General features: G+C 40.2%; 1 protein-coding gene across 11 annotated transcripts in view; it reads right to left on the bottom strand.

Moving 5' to 3' along the window:
* STXBP5 (syntaxin binding protein 5) overlaps positions 1 to 21,969 on the bottom strand; it is a 100,121-nt gene extending 78,152 nt beyond the window's left edge. For all 11 annotated transcript variants that reach the window (XM_079328220.1, XM_079328212.1, XM_079328216.1 and 8 more), the window contains exons 1-2: positions 21,679 to 21,969; positions 19,783 to 19,880 (exon numbers count right to left, since the gene is read on the bottom strand). In XM_079328220.1, coding sequence (XP_079184346.1) covers positions 19,783 to 19,880; positions 21,679 to 21,831 — 251 coding nt within the window. In that variant the 5' untranslated portion in view covers positions 21,832 to 21,969. The remainder of the gene's footprint in view (positions 1 to 19,782; positions 19,881 to 21,678) is intronic.
* Positions 21,970 to 23,092: the final 1,123 nt, after the last annotated feature.

Genomic DNA, 23,092 nt, shown 5'->3' with positions numbered 1-23,092 from the left:
ACTTAATTACTTTCAGTGAAGAGGTGACTAAACAACTGGCTGGAGTTTCTCAACTTCCAAATCAGCTACCAATAATGTTCATTCCTACATAAGTACAGAGCAACTTCCTTAAGTATTCACTTTGTTTCCAGAACAATGCTCAGCTCCTTTAAACACTACAAGCCAAATGACTCCATGTTAACTTGCAAAGAAAATAATCTCAGATGGATAGAGTAAAAAGGAGCTCTGTTTTTAAAAATACCAAAGTCTATAGATCTCAGAAAAAGTTTGTTAACTGGCTTTTGTACAGAAGCAGTTGTAGCAATTTTAAAGCACAAACTCACCCTTTTTTGCTTCAATTTGCATGTATTTTAAAATTAAACAGTGCCTGAACTTGCTTGCATGTAAACTGATAGGGAACTGATAGGTAGGGAGTACTAACTTAAGTACAAACCACTTTTTAGCAACACACAGGGCTCAAAGCACTTCTTAAACTTCAAAGTTGCTTGCATAAATATACACAAATACAGCATTTCCCAAGCAGCTATGAAAAGTGCCAGCAAATTTTCTCTACAGGCTGTATTTGGTAGAATTTTCTCAGAGTTGACAGTGAGAGGCAATCATTCATTGGAACAAGATGTAATCGAGCAGTACAAACTGGATTAAATCAAATGCCAAAAAATCATGATTTAAAATTAAACGAGAAACAAGATTGGTTTTAATGATAAGTTTCTATATGCACAATTCACAGATGGCAAAGCATGCTATTAAATGAAGAGGTAAAAACATCAATTTAGACCAAACAAGAAAAAACCCTGAAAAGGCTACAGGCTTTCCTTGATTTCATTCACTTTGTTTACTGATACAGGTTGTATTCTTTAGCCTAAGATCTATATTTCAGCATTAACAATGCAAAGAAGGCGACTGCTTTTTCTGGGTGGCAAGGAAGAGGAGAACATTAGAACACAAGGGTAGGAAATGCTTACAAACACTGGCTCCTATGACTACATTAGATGCAGTGAAATGGGTGGTAACAGTTTATTCAGTGAAGTTTTTCCAAAGACTGTATATGTAAGAGTAAACCCAAGAAATAATTATGCATTATTGAAGAAATTCTTCAAAATTCAGAGGTAAAACCTTTGTATTCTGTTGCATGCTTCCATTTACCCATTCCATGCTTCCATTATACCCATTTATTTTGGCTTAGTTTCCAAGTCAAATTTCAAAATGTTATCACATACACAATATTAATAATTAACCAGGATTTTCCTCTTTACATGCATAGCTTCTTGGCAAAGAATAAAGGCAGGGGCATTCTATGCTCCTAGAACTGAGGTGTACTTGGAATAAGAATGATGTTTCTACCCAGAGTCCAGATATTTTGTACAAACATTGCCAAGAGCAGCATTAACAAGTGTAATGTTCTAGAACTAGATGCTAAATGAATTTATGTACTTATTTAATTTAGCTTATGAAAGCATAAATAACCTTGGATATTATCTAATAAAAGGACAATTTAACATTTTCAAAGAACATAGCCAATCCTTGCCCCATCAATTATTGTCTGTCAACACATATTTCTGACTGTAAAGCATTTTGCTCAGTCCAGAAATCTCTCTTCATTCACACACCACACAACACGACCTAAATAGCTCCCTTAACTCTTGTCTGCCAGGAGTTCTCCAGTTATTTCCAAGTCACCAACCACTGGATAGAAGTAACAGAAGACCAACTGCAAACACCAGTCATTCCATATCAACTTTCTTCACACACAAGCCCATTCTCCAATCCCCTCCCCACAAACTTCATAGCAGTGAGCTATGAAGTCTCCTGAGCCAATTTTACTGTACTTCATTAACCCTTTACACCTTTATGGGGTTATTTACAATAAGACCACACCTACTGCTACCACTCTTCATGCAGCCACTTTTACTCACTTGCTTTGATAAAGGCATCAGAAAAGGCAGGTGACCTAGGCATAGGAAGAGGTCTTAAAAAAGATCTCAAATTAAAATAAAAGTTGGTCACATCTGTAAATTTCTCCCCCAGACTTTGCTGCAGTTTCTCTCTCAGTACTGATATCAGCTCCTTCCTTTGGATTCAGTCCTTCAACACTCAACTTGTGGATGAGGTTTAACCTACCCTTCTACTTCCCACTACTTCCCAATTCTGCATCATCGTACTGAGGATGGAAATAACTTCCTCTTCCAAACACCCTTCTGAAGAAAGGTGAAGCACTGGAAGTTTTATCAATACAGTGATGCAGGTATACCATATTTCTGCTTACACAGCTTTTTGAAGTAGCTACCAGCAAAGTCACTTGTTGAAGTACTAAGTGGGACAAGGATTAGAAGTACCAACACTTCTATGGCATAGGTAAGATGGAGATACTTAGATCCCAAATCCAGGTGGCATGTACAAGTTTACCTCTTCTGTCTATACCAAATTGATATGACAATCTGTCCCCAGACTTATAGCAGTCACAAACTGAAAGACCTTCCAAATACCCCATGTGATGTTGACAGGCATAGCATCACAAAAAGCTGCTGATGCTTTTTTAAGTATTTCAGCTAGCAATCCCTAAACCCTAGTAATTCAAACATAATGGAATAAACAGTTCTTGGGTCACAGTTTCCCTCATCTCCTCAAAGCAGAAGTAGAGACTTCTTAAATAATCTCATTCAAAATGACACTAATTTTTTTTAATTAGCCTCAAGTGTGAGCAATCAAAGTTATCCTTTAAGTGCTACTTTAAGTATTTTATAACACTGAGACAGTGTTTTTCATTTTATCTTACCTTTAAGCCTCCTCAGGTCCCACTTTAGATTAATTTTTAGTTTTGCATATCACCAAAAGACTGAGAAACTTAGTATTTCACTACTATCAAGAGCAGTGACCATTTTAGAGGTTTGCTCAAAAATACCACCACAAATGAAAACCAAGGTACAATTCCAACAACTCAGTAGATGGCACTATTCCACAAAAATCAAGAGAGGAAACAATGTCCTCGCATAAACAGGGCATACCATGGAGCTAGAACTCTTATATTAAATATGCAAAACCAATGCTCACTCACTAGAGTGCCCTGCATTTTTTCAGGCTTTTCATTGAACATGGAAAAATACATGCTAAAACATTAAAAGAAATTACTGTTTTGTGGAAATATCTGTAATTATACTAAGCTATGTTGTTGAGGCCTTTCTGCTATTACAGGGCTCAACACCACAAAAATAGCTACATACCAGTATTGCATAAAGTAATGTTTTTTTGGTTTGTATTTACCAGAAATCCAACCAGACACAGACTAGTGAAAGGTTGACACAGTCCCTAGGAGATGCTTATGCAACATTAATTCACATCTCCTCAAATGCACAGTGATAATTTTTTTAAAAGTTAATGCACTAGCACAACATCAATTGTAAATGTTTTGCATTATTCAGCCTGATTTTTTTTTAAGTGTCAGAAAGATAAGTGGCCACTCACAAAACCTAAATTGCCACATTTAAAAACTGCCATTAAAACATGTTTCTTGAATATTATTAAGTTGTAAAGCATAGTCTTAAGAATAACTCTACTCATTCCATTTTAACTCTTCTCTTAAAATTTGTTGCAGGTGCCAAATTAGATCCTGCAGTTTGCACCTTCTCAGTGTATTTAAGGACTTCAGATGGGTCCTTTCCCAAGAAATGCACCACTGGCCAGTGCTCAGGAGTTTCCACGGGAGTATAAATACTGAGCTACTGTTTTGGACAAGCTGTGAGTTTCAGAAAGCCAAGGGTTTTTCTTAGCACTAGGAAGTGGATAATTCAAAAGTGTTATGAGATTTCCAAGTACCCAAGGCCCAATTCAAGACTATAACAAGATGGAAAACAGATCATCAACAGACAAAGCAGTCCAAGGTATTTACACTATACATCTTTCCTTCAGTTTTTCCTAATACTTTAACTATGAAATGGAGGGAAGGTATTACCTTGCAACTATAGCCTCAGTGATTTTTTTCTGATACTTTAGAAAATCTCCTCATTTCTTATTCACTTTACTTCCAGTGCCTGTCAGATTCTAAGTGATGTCTGACACTTCAGGCAGTGCTTATCTGCCCTGCTATTACAAGAATGTTTGGTTTACTAGCAGAACAAATAATCTGAGTCTGAAGAGCTATTTCAATCAACTTTGACTGAAGAGGAATAAGTCTTGAGATAATACTTTGCCATAAATTTCATGAAAATATGAAGCTGAAAAGAGGGGAGAAAGGAAACTGGCAAGAGGGGGGAAACCCAGATTAGGCCCATGTCCCATTCAAAGCATTACCTCAATGTCCTAAAATACAGGCTCTGTGCAGTCACAGGAAGAATTTCAGGAGTTACAACATGCATGTAATAGTAATAAAAGATTGAGTCATACAGTAGCAAGTTTCACAGTGAAAATGTCTGTCTTTCCTCTAGATGAAAGTATCCAAAATAATATATATCTATATATCACAGCTCACTTCACATAACTGAAACCATTTCAGTTCTAAGGGAACTTGAAGAAGTGTCAAATAAAGCAAATTGTTGTTTCAAGCCCCTCAAAGACACAAAGGGGCTATTTATGCTGCTTAGAACTTCCAAGTTTCTCCCACAATCCTGCACCTTAACAGAAGTATCTGCCAATATTTCTGCACCAATAAGACAATCTTAAGAAAAAATACAAGTACTGAAGGTCTATAGTTAGATCTCTGATTTATTAGGAGCAAGGAGAACTTCAGGGGTTTGGGTTTGTAAAGAAATTTAAGTATTTGCATACACTTCTCACATAGTAAAAGAAAAGCTGCAGAAACAGCAGAGGTTTTCCTTTCCACATATCACTTCCATCTCCTTAACTACCACCCTGCTCCCCAGGTGCCAAGAGAACACATTCACATTTCCATTGCTCCTTTCACTTTTTTTACCATGGTAAAGAGAAAGCAATGTAAAGAGCAAGTCTGCACAAAGATATACTTGAACAAAAAAAAATAGCCAGGTTCCTCAAAATTATTACCTTATTATTATTATTACAAAGTGACTGTTTTTGAAGTAAAAAACCAAGGAAGTTTGAATTCCTTTTAAGCAATCTGGATCTTACTGGAATCTTCAGCAACATGTTTACACAAGAACTGCTTAAAAGAAAGTGAAATGGTTGCTGTTTAGGTAAAAGATAAAACCTACCAATTATGCCAATTTAAAAACAAAACAAAAACCTTTGATCATCACCACTAGTCATAGTACTACCCCATAAAGAAAACTTAAAAAGGAAAAAAAAAAAGTAAAAAAAAAAAAATCACTTGTTATTTGAGGCAGACTATCACTACAGTCCAGAGCTTTAGTGATGTTTTAATGTTAAAGTCTGAAGTTACAAATGTCAAACAGAGAAGGTTTCCTACCTTCACTATGGAAGATTCCAGCTGTGAAAAAGGACATTTCAGAAATGCCATAACATGAAAATATCCAAGGGCTCAGACAAAAGAAAAGCATTGACTGGAACAGGACTTCTCATCCAACCTCAAGATAGTTTCTAAGCACCAAATCCAGATCATTAAAATTAATGTGGCATTGCAGCCCCATCAATTCAGACCTGCATTTATGCTGTGTAATTCATTGTTTAATGTTTTTTGATTAAATATTTGGTTTAATGTTTTGAGTATCAGATAGCTTTTTCTACTCAGCAATAGAGAAAATGAAATTAATTAGTTTTGGAAATTCACTTCTATAACACCTTCCATCAAAAATCTGATAGAAAAAGAGATGTAATTGACAGCCAGCTACAACTAGAAACTGTAAACTGGAAGTTTCATGTGTACTCTCCATGGTTAGGAACAAAAAACATATGAGGCTCAAATATAGGCTGGAACAGTAAACATCTGAGCTGATGTGTCAGACAAGTCAGCTGTGGTGCTCCTCAAACATTTACTAGGAAAAAAAAATGCATGGAGGAAAACTACTGTTTCCAAGATTCCACTAGAAAAGTTTGAAGAAAATAAATACTACCTTTACAACATACTGTTTAAGGTTTATTTCTTCTTTCAAATGTCAGCACAGCAGAATAGCAATGAAAACAGGAACAAATAATCCCATTGTATATTTACAGTGGCCAGTACCTCTGTGTAAATTTAAAACTCACACACCAAAAAACAAACAAAAAAACCCCCCAAAAAACAACAAGAAGAGCATTAGACTTCCTGATGGCAAAGAACTCCACCAGAACAAAATTCAAGTCACATATGTATTAAGAGAAAAAGCTAAGGAGCCTTTTCTGGCTAACTGCATGGAAATTCACTTCACTTCTTTGAAGCATTACAAATCTGAAAGTGTTTTGGCTGCAAAGCATCCCTACTTCTTTTGTAACAAAGGACTATAAAAGTTCCCAATTGATACATTAGGCACTGCAACATGAAGTCTGATTACTCCTCATTTTTTTCCCTCACACACTTAGTCTGCTCAACTCTCTAAACCTGGTGAGTCTGCAGAGAACAAATAGTCTTCAAATTCACTGCCAGGCACAAGACCTCAGAATGAGGACAAAAACAGTTCAACAAAATCAAGCTTTAGTCCTCCTCACAAACCACATCCATGCACAGACTCGATTCTCTTGAAGCAGAGAAAAAGAGTTAAATCATTCACCCCAGATCACCAGAGACACAGGATAGTTACATTCCTGGAAACTATTAATGGACAAGAGCTACAATTAATTCTACTAAAAAAGAACTATACTATAAAGCACAACTGAAAAACTAAAATAAGTGTTTCTTAAGAATTATTTTCTGACAGAAAGAAAGCAGTCACAGAGATGCTGAAAAATTTAAAGATGAGATTTCAAAGGAAAAGTAGAAATTGTTCCTATTACCCAACAACTTCTAATAAGACAAAACAGCAACTATAAAAGAAACAATATCATCTCCTCAAATAAAAATTAAGAAAGAAACATTAATTAGTGGCTTGTTGCCACTAAAGTAAAAAACACCATGATAGACTGACCCATGTATTCCAGTCAAACATCAATAAAATTAATACTTTGAATGGCATTTATTAGAACTCATAAAAAAGACAACCAGAGATATGCCAAATAATAGCTATGGGCAGCACTGAGCTACTAGGATACTTTAGATTACTAAATATATCTAACATTTTTTTAGGAGCAGAAAATTATATATTTATAGCAGTTCAGCATCATTCATACAGAATGCACTTACACTGATTATTTTTACACATTGTCCATCAAAACTCTAAGACAACAACACTAACAACAAGTAGGCACAACTGAGTTTAATTTAATAATACGTGAACTTCCCCCAAATTAACTACAGTTGTATAATTTACAGTTATTGTCTGTACTGCAGCAAATAAATACAGGTAGACAATCCTCTGTTATTCTGAAAATTTTAGGGTGGTATTTTTGTAGAATGAACTACATGGAAAAAGCTTTCAAACTACATGTTTAACTATTTTACCTGTATTGTAATTGCATAATTCGAGTTTGACAAGAAATAAAATTTCAGAAATATTTTGCAAGAGTAGTCTCTTCGTATAAACAAGTGAGATTACAGTCTTTTCTACAGCAAATGAGATTATACTTCTAGAAATGCCAGTCTGTTACTCTGTATATGAAAATAGCAAGCATTAGCAGTATCTTCTTTGTCAAATTGGTTACAATTACTCTGGTAGCACTGTGTGACCACTGAGGAAAGGCACAAAGTAGCATTTCTCCTTTAAAACTTACTCAAGGGCATTGTTTTCTGAACTTGCCCAGCACTGTGTTCGCATTGCAACAGTAACTTCCGCTGCAGACAAAAAACTGAAGGCAGAGAACATTCTCAGATCACAGCGTGATCATCACACTCCTGTCTGCACAGCAGCTTCCTTGATAAACTCACCACTTCAACAGCCTTGGCATTTAACTTTTACCATTAATACATTTTCTTCCTTTTCAGGCATCTCAATTTTTAGCTTTAGTAGTAAAGACGTTTCCTTACTAACAAAACAGAAAAGTTAAGTAAACTGTAAGTTGTGTCAAAAAAAAAAAAAAAAAAGATAACAATATGAAGAACTGAATTGAAATGAAGACTACTTTTGGTTATATGTTATGATATAAAACCACAGTTCCTAAATATTTTGAAACCAAACTTCACTGTCAGTATTATCTGATTGTGCTGCTTCTCTCATTGGGAATTGCCAATAGAAAGAACAGATCATCAGAAGTCAATAAAGTTCGTTTAGAAAATGCCATTTCCTCCCTTTTTTTTTTTTTTTTTTTTTTTTTTTAAACCAGAACACCATTCATTTGATCTGGAAATTATTGGCAGAGTATTCACATGGAAAAAATATTTTAAACTGCCAGATTTCAAAAGTAGTTTTTGTCCTCTACTACTCAGGTAAGAAACAATATTGCAAAAGTTAATTCCTGCTGCCTCTCTTCTAGAATATGTACAAATGAAATTGCCTCCCCGTTTGTTTTTTTTTTACTAACCCTTTAACTATTAACATAATTGGGACTTTATTCACAATATTTGGACCAGGTCTGTAAGAAAACAGGTATAACAGCCGCATCCTAGGTGGCCACATATACTGGGGGTAATTGAAAAAAAACTTGGACCTATACCCTTTTTTAGTTGCTTGGTTTTTTGTTGTTGTTTTTATTTTATTTTTTTAACTGAAGATAGAGAAGTACAAAAGAATTTTTAAGAAAATGGTAGTATTCTTTATCAGTGGCTGCTACTTGAACTCTATTTCCTTTGTCCAACAGCCCTTATGAAAACATGGGGACATGACCAACAAGCAATTACTAACATTGGTTTTGACATGTAGGCTACCTGATCTCTCTCCTTCCCCGTTAGTAACTCACCATGATTTCTAAAAGGCCATATTTCCCACCTTATTATGTTAAAGAATGAGGACATATTCACCGTGCTAGCTTTTTTTTTTTAAGTATGTGTGTGTGCGACTTGCCTTTTTATCTAACATTTAGGGATGACTGTGGAGGTAATCTTAGTACATCAGTTTACTACACAGATTTGGAACACATACAAAAGGGAATGTCAAGCAAGTTATTGTTTTGCAGTCCATTCTCCATATTAATAAGCATCACCAAAGCTTAGTAACTGTACCTCCAACATCAACATTGAAAAGTCCAGTTAAGAATATTTTTCAACTGTGAAGATGAACATCTGCTCTGTTTAACAAGGCAGTATGACTGGATAGAGCATATGCTAAAAAACTAAGGCATGCTAATACTATAAATTGAACATTAAGTGATCACAAAGAAAAATTAGCATTCCATCTTTTTCCCTAATGAGCAAGTTGGAAAATTCAAATAGGTTTTGTCCATCTGCTGCTACTGACTACGAATTATTGTTACTAGTTGGGAAAGAGGGAGGCCTATAGTAGAAACTATTGGACACCAGCTGGATTATCACTTTAGTTGTCTACTCTTGAAGTGTTGCATTTACCATTATCATGTGAAGTAAAAATCTAATAAGGTTACTTGCACACATACAGAGTACAAACCAGGAGCAGCTTCAAGAGGCTTAAATAATATGAATCACACAAAATAAAATAATAGCTCACTAAGCAGAACTACAAATGTATTGCTTCCTTTGGATCCACACCCTCTCTTTAGTTCTCTGGCTTACAAAGTTCCAAAGTTAAACCCCTGTGGAGTTTACACAAGAATATAAAGCAGGAAATGACAATTAATTCTTGGAAAATTCGTGGGAGATACCTCGGAAAAGGGTTAGTTTAATCTATTGCCTTCTTGGTGGAGAACCTACCTCCACTTTCCACCAGCACTGCTTGTAAGAGCACTGTGTGGTTTGAGTGGGACAGCCTAAAGACTTAAAGTGAACATGGAAGCAGCGGCCACAGCTGTTATATTATGTCAATCCTAGAAGAAAATTAAGCTTCAGATTTCCTAAACATAAATCAGGTTTTGTTACTACCTTTTTAAGGTGTTTATGAAACAAAATTCCAGACATTTAGCAAAACTGGCAAATAAAGTAGCCTTGAATTATTTATATCAAGCTGTAAACTTCTCTCTGTACAACAGCATTAAAGAATTGATTTGGCAAACTGCAACACTTCAGACTGCCCTTTTTCAAGTATCACAAGACCTGCATCATTATGATTACAAAAACTTCTGGGTTTATGTTTTGACAAAGCCATCTGGACACAGCCCTGAGTCATGTGCTCTAGCAGGATCAGTTTGAGCACGGGGGATGCAGTAGATGACCTCCATGGCCACATCCAACTTTACCCATTCTGTGAACCTAGCATTTCTTAAAAGCACTTTGTTTTCTGTACTTGCAGACACACATTACTAGTTTCACCTACTTTCACTATTCTTGCCACTTGAAATAAATTTCAAAGCAAAGAAAAACCTCCAAGTGTTTGAAAAACAATAAAAAAAAAAAATCCCAAATCTTTCAAGTAAAAGATGTAAGATTAGAACTGCTTAATCCAAGAATACTAAGACTATAGATGGAAGACTAGGCAAGACTACTCCTGATATTGAATTTATTTTTTTTATTAATACAATATTAAAATCAATCCTAATTCAGCAATTGATATAGTTGCCTCAATACAAATACTATCAATAACTAGATTTTTTTTGTTTAAGCAAAGCTTAGGGATTCAAAATACAGTGAATCATCGCATAAAGTGATTAAGTTAAAATAAATAGTACACAGACCAAGGATGTCATTCAGTTGAGCAGATCTCAACACAAAGTCAGTTTTAGAATTTCTTAAAAGGAGAGATTTTCAAGTGGAAGACAAAATGGTTCTAATTTGTGTCAGTCTTAAACTGAACATCAATGTGCCAGAACTAAACAATAGCCACAGAAGAAGTAATTTCATAAATGCATTGTAAAAATCACAAGGAATCAGATTCAGTATGAGTCCCCAGGGGCTGACAGAACTGCTACATGTTTTAGAAATTTACTAAATAAGGCATTATACCACTCTACCACCCCTCTCTTCTGAAATATTTCTGTTTCAGCTGTTTTCAAGACCTTCATTATTTTAATGTGTCTAAATTCAGTCACACAAATATCACTGACAGAGATTTAAATCATGTCATTCGACCTTCACCTGTATTTGCACTGAAAGTCAACAGTGGTAGTAACTTAGGGCTTCCTTCAATAAACATGTAAGCTGTACAATTACCAAGTGCCTGTGATAGAAGTGTTGACATGGATGGGGTCACTAAGTTATCATTAATACTACGAGGCTACACTTGACTGGCATTCAAGTACCAATTACAAGACCACAACTGAAACTTATGGGTCAGCAAAATAAGGGAAGTCCAAAAGCTGCTGGCAGACAGCACACAGGCAGTGGGTAAGCAATGTGGCTTTGCCTCAAAAGTAACACAAACATATTCCTCTGGCTGGCAAACAAATTACTACATGTCAAAGAATTACATCTCTGGGAAAGCAGTCTTGTCTACTTAAGGAGATGAACTTTGCAGGATCAAGAACCACAATTTTTCAAAAAAACCTACGATCAGTTTGATGGTACACTTTAAGATAGACACATTGAGAGCAGCAAGAGGAAGAAGGAAACCCCAGCAGATTAAAGACGTACCACAGTATTAACTCTCTCAAAACTGTTAGGAACTCCAATATTTTTCAAAATGTAAAACCAATACCAGATAGCTAAGACCAAGAGCAAAGTGAACTGTTCCCAAAATCCATGTTTTACAGTTCTAGTTATCTTCATACTGAATGCAATCATTTGCAAGTTTTATTCTGCTTTTCACTGAGGTTCTACATAGATAAGTCAACTTCTAGTCACCTTATTGTGTAAGAACACTTATCTTTGCCTTTTGAAACCTTTGTATAACAAAGGGACCTGGACACTTAGAAGCCTAATGCAGCCACAAAATTTCTATCAAAGTTTTGTTATGAAGGGTTTGCAACCTTGATTTGTGCCTTCATTTTCTTTATCACGTCTCAAATCTTAAGCTGCTTCTACTCTTCCAGACGTGACTTTACTAGAACTGCCCGTGTCATCTCCTGCAGCAACAATGCTACTTCAGTTCTAAAAGCCACTCCACAGTGATCAAGAAATAACAAATCTAGTAAAATGTTGAATTAGGATCTTAGTGAATTGAGCAGTGTACCACAAGCTGTAAAGCCTAGGCTGGGCCCCAGTCATCCAATTTCCTATTACAGTTTAGCCTAACTTCACCAGATCACACAATCTATATACCACCTCAGTTTCACAAATAGCAAAGTGGTACAAGGAAACAAATTATGCTAGTGCTACAGTAACCTGCAGCCTCACAAGCTTTTCATACTTTCCAAATATTTCCTTCCCCATGCTCACCAAGCAAGTCTGAAGCTGCAAGGCTATATCCATTAAGTTTCTGCTCTATCAGTAAAATACCTAGGGGGAAGTTTTCATTGTAAAGTTCACTTTTGTAAATTACAGTATGAGTTTTAATACAGTTATACTTCAGGTATTTTTGAAGAAAGGAAATCACTACTAGAAGTTGCATTAATAGAATTAAAGTATATGCAATAATGCTCCAAATGAAAGACCTGCTGCTTCCCCACGGCCACAGCTGCTGCAGCATGGCCTTACCCAGAGTCCCTTCAGAGATAAACGTGCTCTAATGTGGCTTTACCCATGGCTGCAGTCCTTCCAGGGGAATACCTGCTCTGATGTGGGATTATCCATGGCCACACACTTTCAGGTGCTCCAGCATGGATTTATCCACAGGCACTGATGTGTCAGTATCTACCTCCTGCAGCACACGCTTCTCCCTGGGCTCCATCCCTGCAGAGGCATTCCCTCTGCTGCACTGACAGAGCCACAGCCGCTTCCAGATCCACCTGTAGCCCCCTGGACTCACCCACGGGTCAGGTCCCTTTGAGTGGAGCTCACAGCACAGTCCCAGCCAGCCCAGGCCAGCAGCACAGACACACAGAGAGTCCCTGGCCACCTGCCAGCCCCAGCACATCACCACTGCTTTATCACAATGTTCCCAGGCACAGCACCGAGAGGTGATAAAGCAGCACAGCAGCAGTGACAGCAAAACCCAGACACTAATGAGCACTAGACTCTAATGTACAGGCAGGCAAGCAAGGCTCCTGACAAGCACCTGCCAATTAATAGCTAATCAGCAATTACAGCTATAAATTCAATCTAGCACATCCCAGTCAAACCTGATGTTATCCCGAATCTTTGAGCTGCACGTTGGGTGTCATAAAGGATTGTTGCACTTTAACTACATCTGGCAACTAGGCTCCACACAGACACTTGCTCACTCCCTCTGGTTAGATGAGGAAGTAAAATTAGAAAAGATAGAAAATTCATGGTTTGAGATAAAGAATGTTTAATGGAAAAAGCAAAAACCACCCCGCACACAAGCAAGGCAAAACAAGGAACTCCTTCACTGTTTCCTGTGGGTGGGCAGGAGCCAATTCCAGGAAAGCAGGGCTCGATCACATGCAACGATGATCTGGGAAGACTCACTCCACCACTTCAAAAACCCCTTCCTCCTTTTTTTTTTTCTCCAGCTTTATATCCTGAGCATGACACCACATGGTCATAGAATATCCCTTGGGTCAGCTGTCCTGGGCTGTGTCCCCTCCCAACTACTCGTGCACACCCAGGCTGCTCATTGGTAGGGTGGAGTGAGAGGAGGAAAAGGCCTTGGCTCTGTATAAACCCTGCTCAGCAATAAGGAAAACATTCCCTCATTATCACAACTGTTTCCAGCATAAATCCAAAACACAGCTACTGTGAAGAAAAATAAGTTTACTCCAGCCAGAACCAGCACACTAAGTTTCCTAAGAAGTAAATCCACAGATTTAAAAAGAACACCATCCTATTTATTATAAAGAATTCTGTCAAAGCTGTTCTGTGTAGGACTCAGTTGTTTTAATTCCATGCACTTTTAGGAAGTGCATGCCTCACCTTGCCATTTTGGCCTTATTTCATTTCATAATACCCAAAAATAGCTGATTTTCTTAATTTAGAGGATGAGAATTTTTCACTAAGATAACAACAGCCATCTGAACAAAGTACTGGGCAATACTACAAGAAATGCAGTAGTGTTAAAAGAAATGGAAATGTGACAAGATTAACATCTGCTTTAAGCAAAGTAGTTTTCTTGTTTAAACTACTCTGTGTGAACTGAGTGGCAAGGTAGATAATAAATATTTTCTCAACAATTAATCACAGTGTCTCACTGACATGACACTACAGCTTTACCAAAGTACTCTTCCCAAACCAGGCATATTTGTTCAAATTCCAGAACACTACTGACAAGGGTTGAGACCATTTTCTGCAGTGTTCAAGTGCCAAAATACCCTGACCATGCACGAAAGTAGTTCAGTTCAAATTTGGTGTATTCACCAAATCATCAGAATTACAGAGTAATTTAGGTCAGAAAGGATCACTCAGGTTCTGCATCCCACTTGAAGATGTGCCAACTTCAGCTGGATGTTGTTTAAAAAACTGAAATCTTTGCATACTCTAAACAACTCCAGTCATTGTCCTACTGCCAGTGTAGAGCTACTACAGAGAACAAAGAGCAGGTATAGAACTACTTCATTAAAAAAAAACCAACTCAAAAAGTAAAAGCCCCAACACACAAATATCTCAAGCTGGTGTTTCCAAAAGTAACAAAATCAGTCAGGCTGCATTTCAAAGTCTAAATGATCCAAAGGAGAAGCAATTTTAATGGATATAATCACATCACAACTTGGAAATGGTATTTTGTTAGAGCTTCAGAGAATTCACCAAATTGCTTGAATCTTGTAGTATACATCTACAGCAAAATTATCTGGATGCTGCTACAAGCACATCATTAGAAACTGACTGGAACTGCATGGAATCACATACTCAAGCTTTTGAGATATTTTGATTTAAAAAAAAAAAAAAACAAAAAAAAAACAAGTGAGTTCTTAAAAAGGCTGGAGAACAGAAATCACAGAAAACAAGCCCTAACACATAAAAACTTCAGCCATTTTCTAGCATAAGTCATCTTTTAGTGCTGAAAAGACTGTGGGGAAATTAACAGATACTTACATTCAGGACAATTGAAATCTTCAGATTTTTAATGACCGAATAATGAACAATCTAATTTTTCTCCTTCCTGTGAACTTGGTTTGCAAGAGGAAAAAAAAAAGCCAACTTGAATTAAATAATCTATTCTGCTTGGGAATAAATAGTTGGAGGCACAATTTGGTCTGTGTGGAAGGTACTACATGTATTCTACAGGTATTCCCTCCATTCTCAGTTATTTCTAGTGAAAATTGTCTTCCTTTCTAGAATTCCCTCTATTAGGGGAGAGGCTGAACTTCATACAAATGTGTATTTTTAAGGCATGAAGCAGCAGTAGATATTGCATTCATATTGAGGGACTACCACAAACCATCTAATTTCATATATTGTCCTAGTTTTACTATAGAGAAATTAAAGTGCAGAAAAATGCAGAAACTTATTTAAGATGGAGCAGTCAAACAGCAGGGACCAGAAGAATCCCTTCAATATTTATGCTATAGCATTGAAGTTTATTCTACCTCATAAAAGCAAACAAATAAGGTCATCTGACTATTATTATTAATTGTACAGGGCCCTGGACTTAAAACTTCTAAGGAAACACCATCCTAAAGGCAAAAAAAAAAAAAAATCCTGAAGAAGTTGATTATGTTTTTCTCTAGCCTTTTCAGTGTTTACACACCCCCTGCTCAGATCACATTTGGCTTCCAGAGGGCCTTCTAAGTAGAAGAGCAGAAGCAATGAAGAGCACAGAAGCAGGGTATTACTTATGACACTGAGCACTGTCAGATGTCATGGGGTAAAGTCCAACCGATTACACCAAGTTAAACCTTGAGCATATAAACTGGACTCTAACTCATTAGAAGGTTTGGATATCTGCTGGGAAAAGAAACCACAGCCAATTATGCACAAAACTTTCTTAAGACTAAGGACTACATGTCCTACTGCAATGGTTCAGGTATGCACAGGAAAGAAGCAAAGCATAGATCAATTTTAGCTACTTGATATCACACACATTGCAACAGCAAATGAAAGGGTGAAATCCACCCTGGTAACAGTAGCTAAATCCCTTCCAGTATGGAGAAAACCAAAGATACTGACCTGCAGTGACAAAAGAGGCCACCAGCAGCTTATACTGACCATAGCATCTTGAAATCAATAGCGAGCACAATTGCTCCCTGTGGGGATCACATCTATAAAAATCCAGCACACAGGAGAGGGAGCCTGAGGCAAAATTGCCACACAAAAAAAGCAGGCCACGAGCCAAGACTCACACCTCAAACAGCTGGAACAAGTATCCTCCAACCAGCACCACAAACTCAGAGGAATACCTGGACAAGCATGTCCAGGTGAGTGCCACTACTTGCAAGAAATCACTTAGGATTTTATGGCACTCAGCACAATGTTTCTGCCTTTGTGTCTACCTCATTCCTCAATTTCCCTTGCAGCAGAGAAAACAGAATCCAACAGCTAAACTGTTTTTAACAGATCCTAGCATCAGGAAGAGGGCCACATCAGGCTGATCAAGGTTTCTACTCTATTCAGCTGTTCATTTTGTAATTTTTCCTTATGCACCATAAAGAAACCAAGCTGCTGTTCATAGCTGAGAACAGAACAGAGCTTTTGTTATTAATTGCTAAACATGTTCTTTTTGGAGTGGGGAAATACTTCTCTAATTAAGGATCTGTCTGCCTCCAAAAAGCTTGGTTTTAAATCTCCTAGCTAAATAAGAGATGGAATGTTTCTTAGTAACTAATCAAGGTTTTTTTAAATGAATACAAGGGACATACAGCTCAAGTTAAACCAGTGAATAATCCCAAACTAACTTTCATGACTCATAAGGTTAAAGTTTTACATTAAAAGCATTTTACATTAAAAGCAGTCTCTTCCCAGTATTTTTAGACTTCTCTCCCTCTTAAAACTACAGGATCTAGAACCAGCTGCTGCTTACGGGCACAAAATGGCAAAGTTGCCCCTCTGACACACTATGTTACCAACTACACCAATCAAGCCTAGATGCAAAAAATGTTAACAGAGTAGTAAGTCCTAATCCCATTAGTGCAACATGACACCTGTAATTTAGGTACCTCCACTTTTACAATTACTTTGTGGATTTAGAGACTTCAATACAGTGTTGATGTTTATATTTATCCATTAAGATAGACAGTGTCATTGAACTGGCAGTGTATTTGTGAGATTTTGATTCTTCAGAAAAATCTTCTGTTCTATTTTTTACAAATAATTTTAACAGTACTGCAAACATTTCGTATAAGAACTCTCTCTGTTCTTCCAGTAGTGATTACGGAGTCGTCCTAAAGAAGAATGAGATAAGAGTGTGATTTAGAAAACTCCTCACATTAACGTGCTCTGACCAATACTGGTTTGGAATTTAAAATACCCAGCTTGAAGACTGACCAAATACAGAGAACTTTTGTAAAGAGGTTATCTGATAAACAGCCCAAATCCAAATCAAGACTGCTACATTATTTTCCTCACACATTAATGAAATCTCAACAGGTTCTCACTCCTTGATTTAAGAATATTTTACCTTTAATACCCTTTCCAAAAAACCCCGTTCCTCAGATTGATTACTTGTCAACAGAAAGCATAAAAAGATGTACCTATACATGAAGGCACAAGGAAAACACTAATAAACTACTCCCATTTGCTGGTAGGCAACAAAAGAAACACTATCTTTCCTTTACTGCTATAATTTCACAACATGGAAACAGAAGAAAATGAGGATTGACTTCCACTGCACTTTTATGATTTTTCAATGAATAACACTTTACTGACACTCAGTCTTTCTAGTCCATACCTCATTTCAATTAAAAACACTTTTGCAGCTTTAAAGAGTAAGTGGCTCCCACTTTAATGAAACCTTGCACGCAATTTATTATTCATAAAAACTTTAGCAGGCAAAGCATCCTGAGGCTCTATCTTTGAGCAATAGAATGAAATAAGCACTTCTTGCAAGCCTCACTCTTATCCCCTGTTCTCAAACCAGCAGAAAGCAAGAGGCTGCTTTCACATTGGGAATATGTCTAAGTCTATTCCTTCTGCCTTCATTTCTCCATCACAAAGAGGAGATAATGACAGGAGATACAAATGCTGCAGTGTTGTTTGGTTACAGGGGTACCCTATCAACTAAGGGCCTTTAACCAGTTCTTCCAAGACTCAGGAGCTGTATCAAAGCACTAAGAAGCATATTCATCAAGTTAGAGAAGCACTAACATTTCAGCCTCTGCATGAAACTTCTTCCCTTCCTTTAGAAAACAGTTTTCTGCATTTTCTCACAGTAATGCTTTCTTCCCAATCTTGCAGTATTTCTCTCAATTATTTAGAAAGCAATTCACACTCCAAGTATTCACAGGTATGTGTAGCCATGGATGAGTGCCCAGAAACAGGTTTTGTTGAGTCATCATTATCCAAACTGCAACATCACGTTGCCCAAAATTACAGGTGAGTAAGCTCTAAACAGGTACATTTTGATCTCTTCCTCCAAACCAAGTTCTACGTCTCTTTTTGCTTCCTTATCTACTCTATCAATAGGAGAGTAATTAACACCACCCACACACAGTTCATCTTCATTTAAGTCAACCCTATAACCTCTTCAAAAAGAAAATCCATGAAATTAAGTGTAGTTTCAATTATGACATTAAGAACATTGCATTATCAGCCCTATTCCTCATGTTCTAAGCTAAGAAATCTGGAGAATTCATAATAGAAATTTAGTTTCTCAACTTTTAAAAGTTAACCCTCTTATGGCAATTAACCTTACAGACAGAGTAGCATACCAGAAAGAAACAAAAAAGGTCTACTTGGAAACAAATATAAACATCAGAGGAAGTTGTTAGATTTACCTACAGTTTAAAGAGGATTAAGTCAATTTCTCTAGCAGGATGGCCTAAGCCTTCCCCATAATGTTTAGAATTTGGTCAATTGCAGGACAACAAAGAATCCAATCCATTCTCTTATGCTGACAAGTAAAAGTTCTGGCAACAGCAGTGTGGATTAAAGAATCTACAGGACACCTTTTAAAAATAAAAGTTTAAACACATATGTTGTTACATGGCTTGGATAGTAACATATGTCTGTGGTACCATATGGCTATAAGCATATGGGTAGTTCACTTTTAGTGAACAAAATAAGCAGGGTTACTAGTGCTTTACTTCACAAATTCATTTCGCTTCTCCCAGTCACTTGGAGGCTTTTAGCAAGATAAACTCCTGTACCTTTTACCATCCCCACTTGAAACCCTCATTTGGCAACACAGAAGTAGTAGCAGGTCACTAGAGCATTACAAAGTTTATCTTAAGAACAAACACAACAAATATAAGCCCACCACCCCCAAAAAGCCCAACCAAATACCCTACCTAAAAACAAAAAACCAACCAACTAAACACCATCTCACCAAGCAGCACAGAATGTTTCAACCTCAGAGGATAGAGCAGAACAACCAAACAGAGCTCAGCCCACGTCTCTCTTCAGATTTGCAGTCAGCTGCTGTAAATTCTCAGCACACTAGTAACCCTCTACAAAATTTATCTATTACCTTGAGATAATGGCAACTGAGCAGCCGTGCCTCACATCATTGACACAACTTGAACTGACACAAAGAACGACCAGAATAGCCAAGCCACCCACCAACAGCAAAGAGAGCTTGCTGTTCTTCTCCCCTCCTGCATACCTGGTTCCCACCACACCTCTGAATGGCTCCAGCAGCTGAATCAAGACATGACTTGTGAGGTGCACTAAATCCACTTCAGAATACAAAAGGATACAGCCTTAGTGCTCCAGTCTGAGTCCCAATGGCCAGTATTTTCTGAACCGGATCAAATGCCAAGGCTGAAGGTTGATAGGGGAAACCATGGCGTACAGTCTGACAAGTCAGAGCAGCGCAGCAACAATGGGCCAAGCAGAATACCAAAAATAAACAGAATCAAGACTGTATGTTAGAGAACAGTATTACTATTTGAATTCATCACAATTTTAAAAGGAACTACAAAGCAATTTAACCACAGACTGAGAAAATCACCTGTCTTACACAAACCAGTTACAAAAGATTTTTTTAGTCATAATTACTCATTCAACTTTGAGCATCAAATGACAGTCAGACTTTCTGAAATTTAATTTGAATCTTACATTTCCTCTGTATCAACTCAGCATTTCTTTTCTACATCTACCTCATTCCCTGAGTAATCTTATTTTCAGCTCTAAAAAAGACACTAAACTATTAAAATCTGAGATGTTCCTAGCAAGTTTGGCAACAAAGCCAGACCTGTCATCAGAACTATTACAAATTACCAGACTTGCTTTCCTGAGAATCACTTAAAATTTCAAGGCAACAGACCCAACATGACAGTGCAACCTCTCTCAGCTCAGTGAAGAAAATGCATAGCAACTTGAGCTCGACAGAACCAATCTCTCACCCTCTACTTCTCTCAAACAGAACAGGCAGCCCCAGAATTGACAAAACCAAAATATACCTCATTGAACAAAAACAAAAGCCCTAAACCATGGGATTTTTTTCTTCATATGGAGCTATGGGCACATTCAGCTTTTTTGGCTAGCCAAGACTAATTTGGTAATTGACCAAGCAATGACTCCATTAAATTTCTCAGGCTGCAATTAATCAGAACTGAGAACATAATACAAGCACCACCTACTCTTACTTCCACTCTAAATGCGTGTATCCTAAGCCATACAAATGCCAGCTTTTTATTTCTAAGCCTTTAGTTTAAAGCAGAGGTATTTCAGGACCTTATAAACACACAGCAAACTTCTGATATACTCCTTGTACTTCACTGAAGTTGCAGAAATATCCCACAACACTCTGTATTTCACAACTGAATAAAGTCTAACTAGTAACAGCTCTGCTCTTCACATCCTTCATGACCAACTCCTGAGAACAGCAGAAATGCCTGCAATACCAGAAAAAAATGAGGAGCATCCACAAACAAGCCCATCCATGTCAAGCTAGGCCATAGGTGCACTGCAAAGACAAAAATGAGTATTGATATTCCAATCAGCTTTTATTCCTCTTGATACAGCTGGTGGTTAATTCGCTGCATCATTTTCTGAAGTGTGCAGGCACAAAATGCAGTTGTCATATCACACACAAGCAGATAAATAAACGGGAACTTCATCTCTAGATAGGATTTGCAATAGCAGCATCACCAACTTGGCAACACACTGCAGTGAAACCACCACAAACATCGAAAGCCTTTTTCAGTCGTAAAGGAACACGATAAATGATTTCCAAACAATGCCGGGGGACAGATGCCCTGTCCTTCGGGCCCATTAGCAGAGGCTTCTACTCCAACACCGCGACAATCAGATCTGCACTACAGCTAAACACTCCTTCCCCCATCCATCCAACTCTTCCTACGAAGCCTCAGTGAACACTGCCAGTATTACTTGCATGAAAGAGCCTAGACGACGACAAACCCCGAAACTCACCAAGAAAAATTACTAAAGAAATCCAGCAAGACCTGTATAGCTACACCCACCGCTTTCTTCCCGTCTTCGGCCCGAAATAATCAATCCAAACAAGTAAACAGGAGCGGGGGGCAGGCTCGGCGAGGTCGGCACGGAGGAGCAAAGCCCGCAGAGCCCACCGCGGCGGCGCGCCCCCTTCCCCGGCCGCCCGCCGGCTCGGGGCTGCAGCGCTCATTCACCTTGCAGAGCTGGAAGTGCTCGGACTGGAGCGTCTCCTGGATTTCGGTCTCCCGGTTCCCCGCCTGCTGCTGCTGCGCGGCGGACGACGCTGATGCGACGGCAGAGACCGCCGACAGGCCGTCCAGCACCTTCCTGATGTTAAATTTCCTCATGGTCCTCGGCGGCGGCGCTCCCGCTGCCCCGGCCTCGCCGCCGCCGCGCTGTCACCGCCGCGCCGCCCGCCCCGCAGGCGGCAGACGAGCCCCCGCCGGGGAGGGCGGTGCAGGGGCGGCCGCGCTGGGGGCGCCGCGCTCCTCCTCGTCCGCGGGGAGGGCGGCGAGGCGTCAGTCCGGCAGCGCAGGGGCGCTTCTCATCGGGGCCCGCGGGCTCGGCGACGGAGACTGGAGCCAAGCAAACAGGAGCCGGTCAGCCCACCGAGCGCCGGCACCGCCGGTCCCACGCTCACCGCCCGCGGCCGCCCCGCGCCCTGCCCGCCGGGAAACGCGGCTCGCCCCGGGCACAGCCGGCCCCGCCCCGGCCGCCCCGCCCGCCGCCGGGGCTGTGCGGGCTGCCTCGCCTCTGCTCCCCGCGGAGCCTCCGCGCCCCCCGCACCGCACAGCCCAGCACCGCACCGCACCGCGCAGCGCAGCACCGCACCGCACCGCGCAGCGCTGCCCCCTCACATCGCGGCAGCCGCGCTGTCACCGTCCGCGTGCGTGCGCGCGTGTGTGTGCGTGTGCCGGTGCCCTCCCGCCGCCGCAGCCTCTCCCCCCGCGGCAGCGGCAGCAGCAGCCGCCCGCCCCGCGGCTCGGCTCGGCTCAGCACCCTCCGCCTCCTCCTTAGAGCTGCGTGTGCCGCCAGCCAGTCACCAGCGGGGCTTCTCCCGGCTGCTGCCAGCGCCTGCCGCCGCCCGCCCCCACAACCATCCTCCTCCTCCTCCTCCTGCCGCGGAGGGAGCCTCCCCCGCCTCTCGGTCGCTCCCCCTTGCCTGACAACGCGGAGCGCAGCGCCCCGGGCAGGAGGAGCGGCGGCGGCGATACCGCGGCGCCCGGCCCGGCAGCGGCGGGGCGGCCGCTCATGCGCGCTGCGAGCGGCGGCACCCGGATGTGGCGGAGCCGCTCCCCCCGCCCCGCTGCGCCGTGCGGGGGCCGGGGCGGCGTGCGGGGCGCGGCGGGGCGGCCGGGCCCGGGCGCTGCGCTCCGGCAGGGCGGAGGCGGCGGCAGGTAACAGGTGGTGGCGGGCGGAGCCGTCCCTGCCGCCGGCGCGGCGCTGGAGGCGCTCGACGGCCGCGGCGGAGCCGGGCTCCGCGCGTGGTTTCCCGCGGGAGATTTCCCGCGGTGCGCACCGCGGCTGGAGCAGCGCGGCGGGTCCCGGCTGGGGCCGGGACAGCGCGGAGCGGCGGCGGGGCTGCGGGACTGCCCAGGGGTGCGAGCC

This window comes from Erithacus rubecula, assembly GCF_903797595.1.
Source record: "Erithacus rubecula genome assembly, chromosome: 2".
In the NCBI taxonomy this organism is placed as follows: Eukaryota; Metazoa; Chordata; class Aves; order Passeriformes; family Muscicapidae; genus Erithacus; species Erithacus rubecula.
Note: the sequence above shows the minus strand (reverse complement) of the source record. Positions and strands in the feature narration are given on the sequence as shown.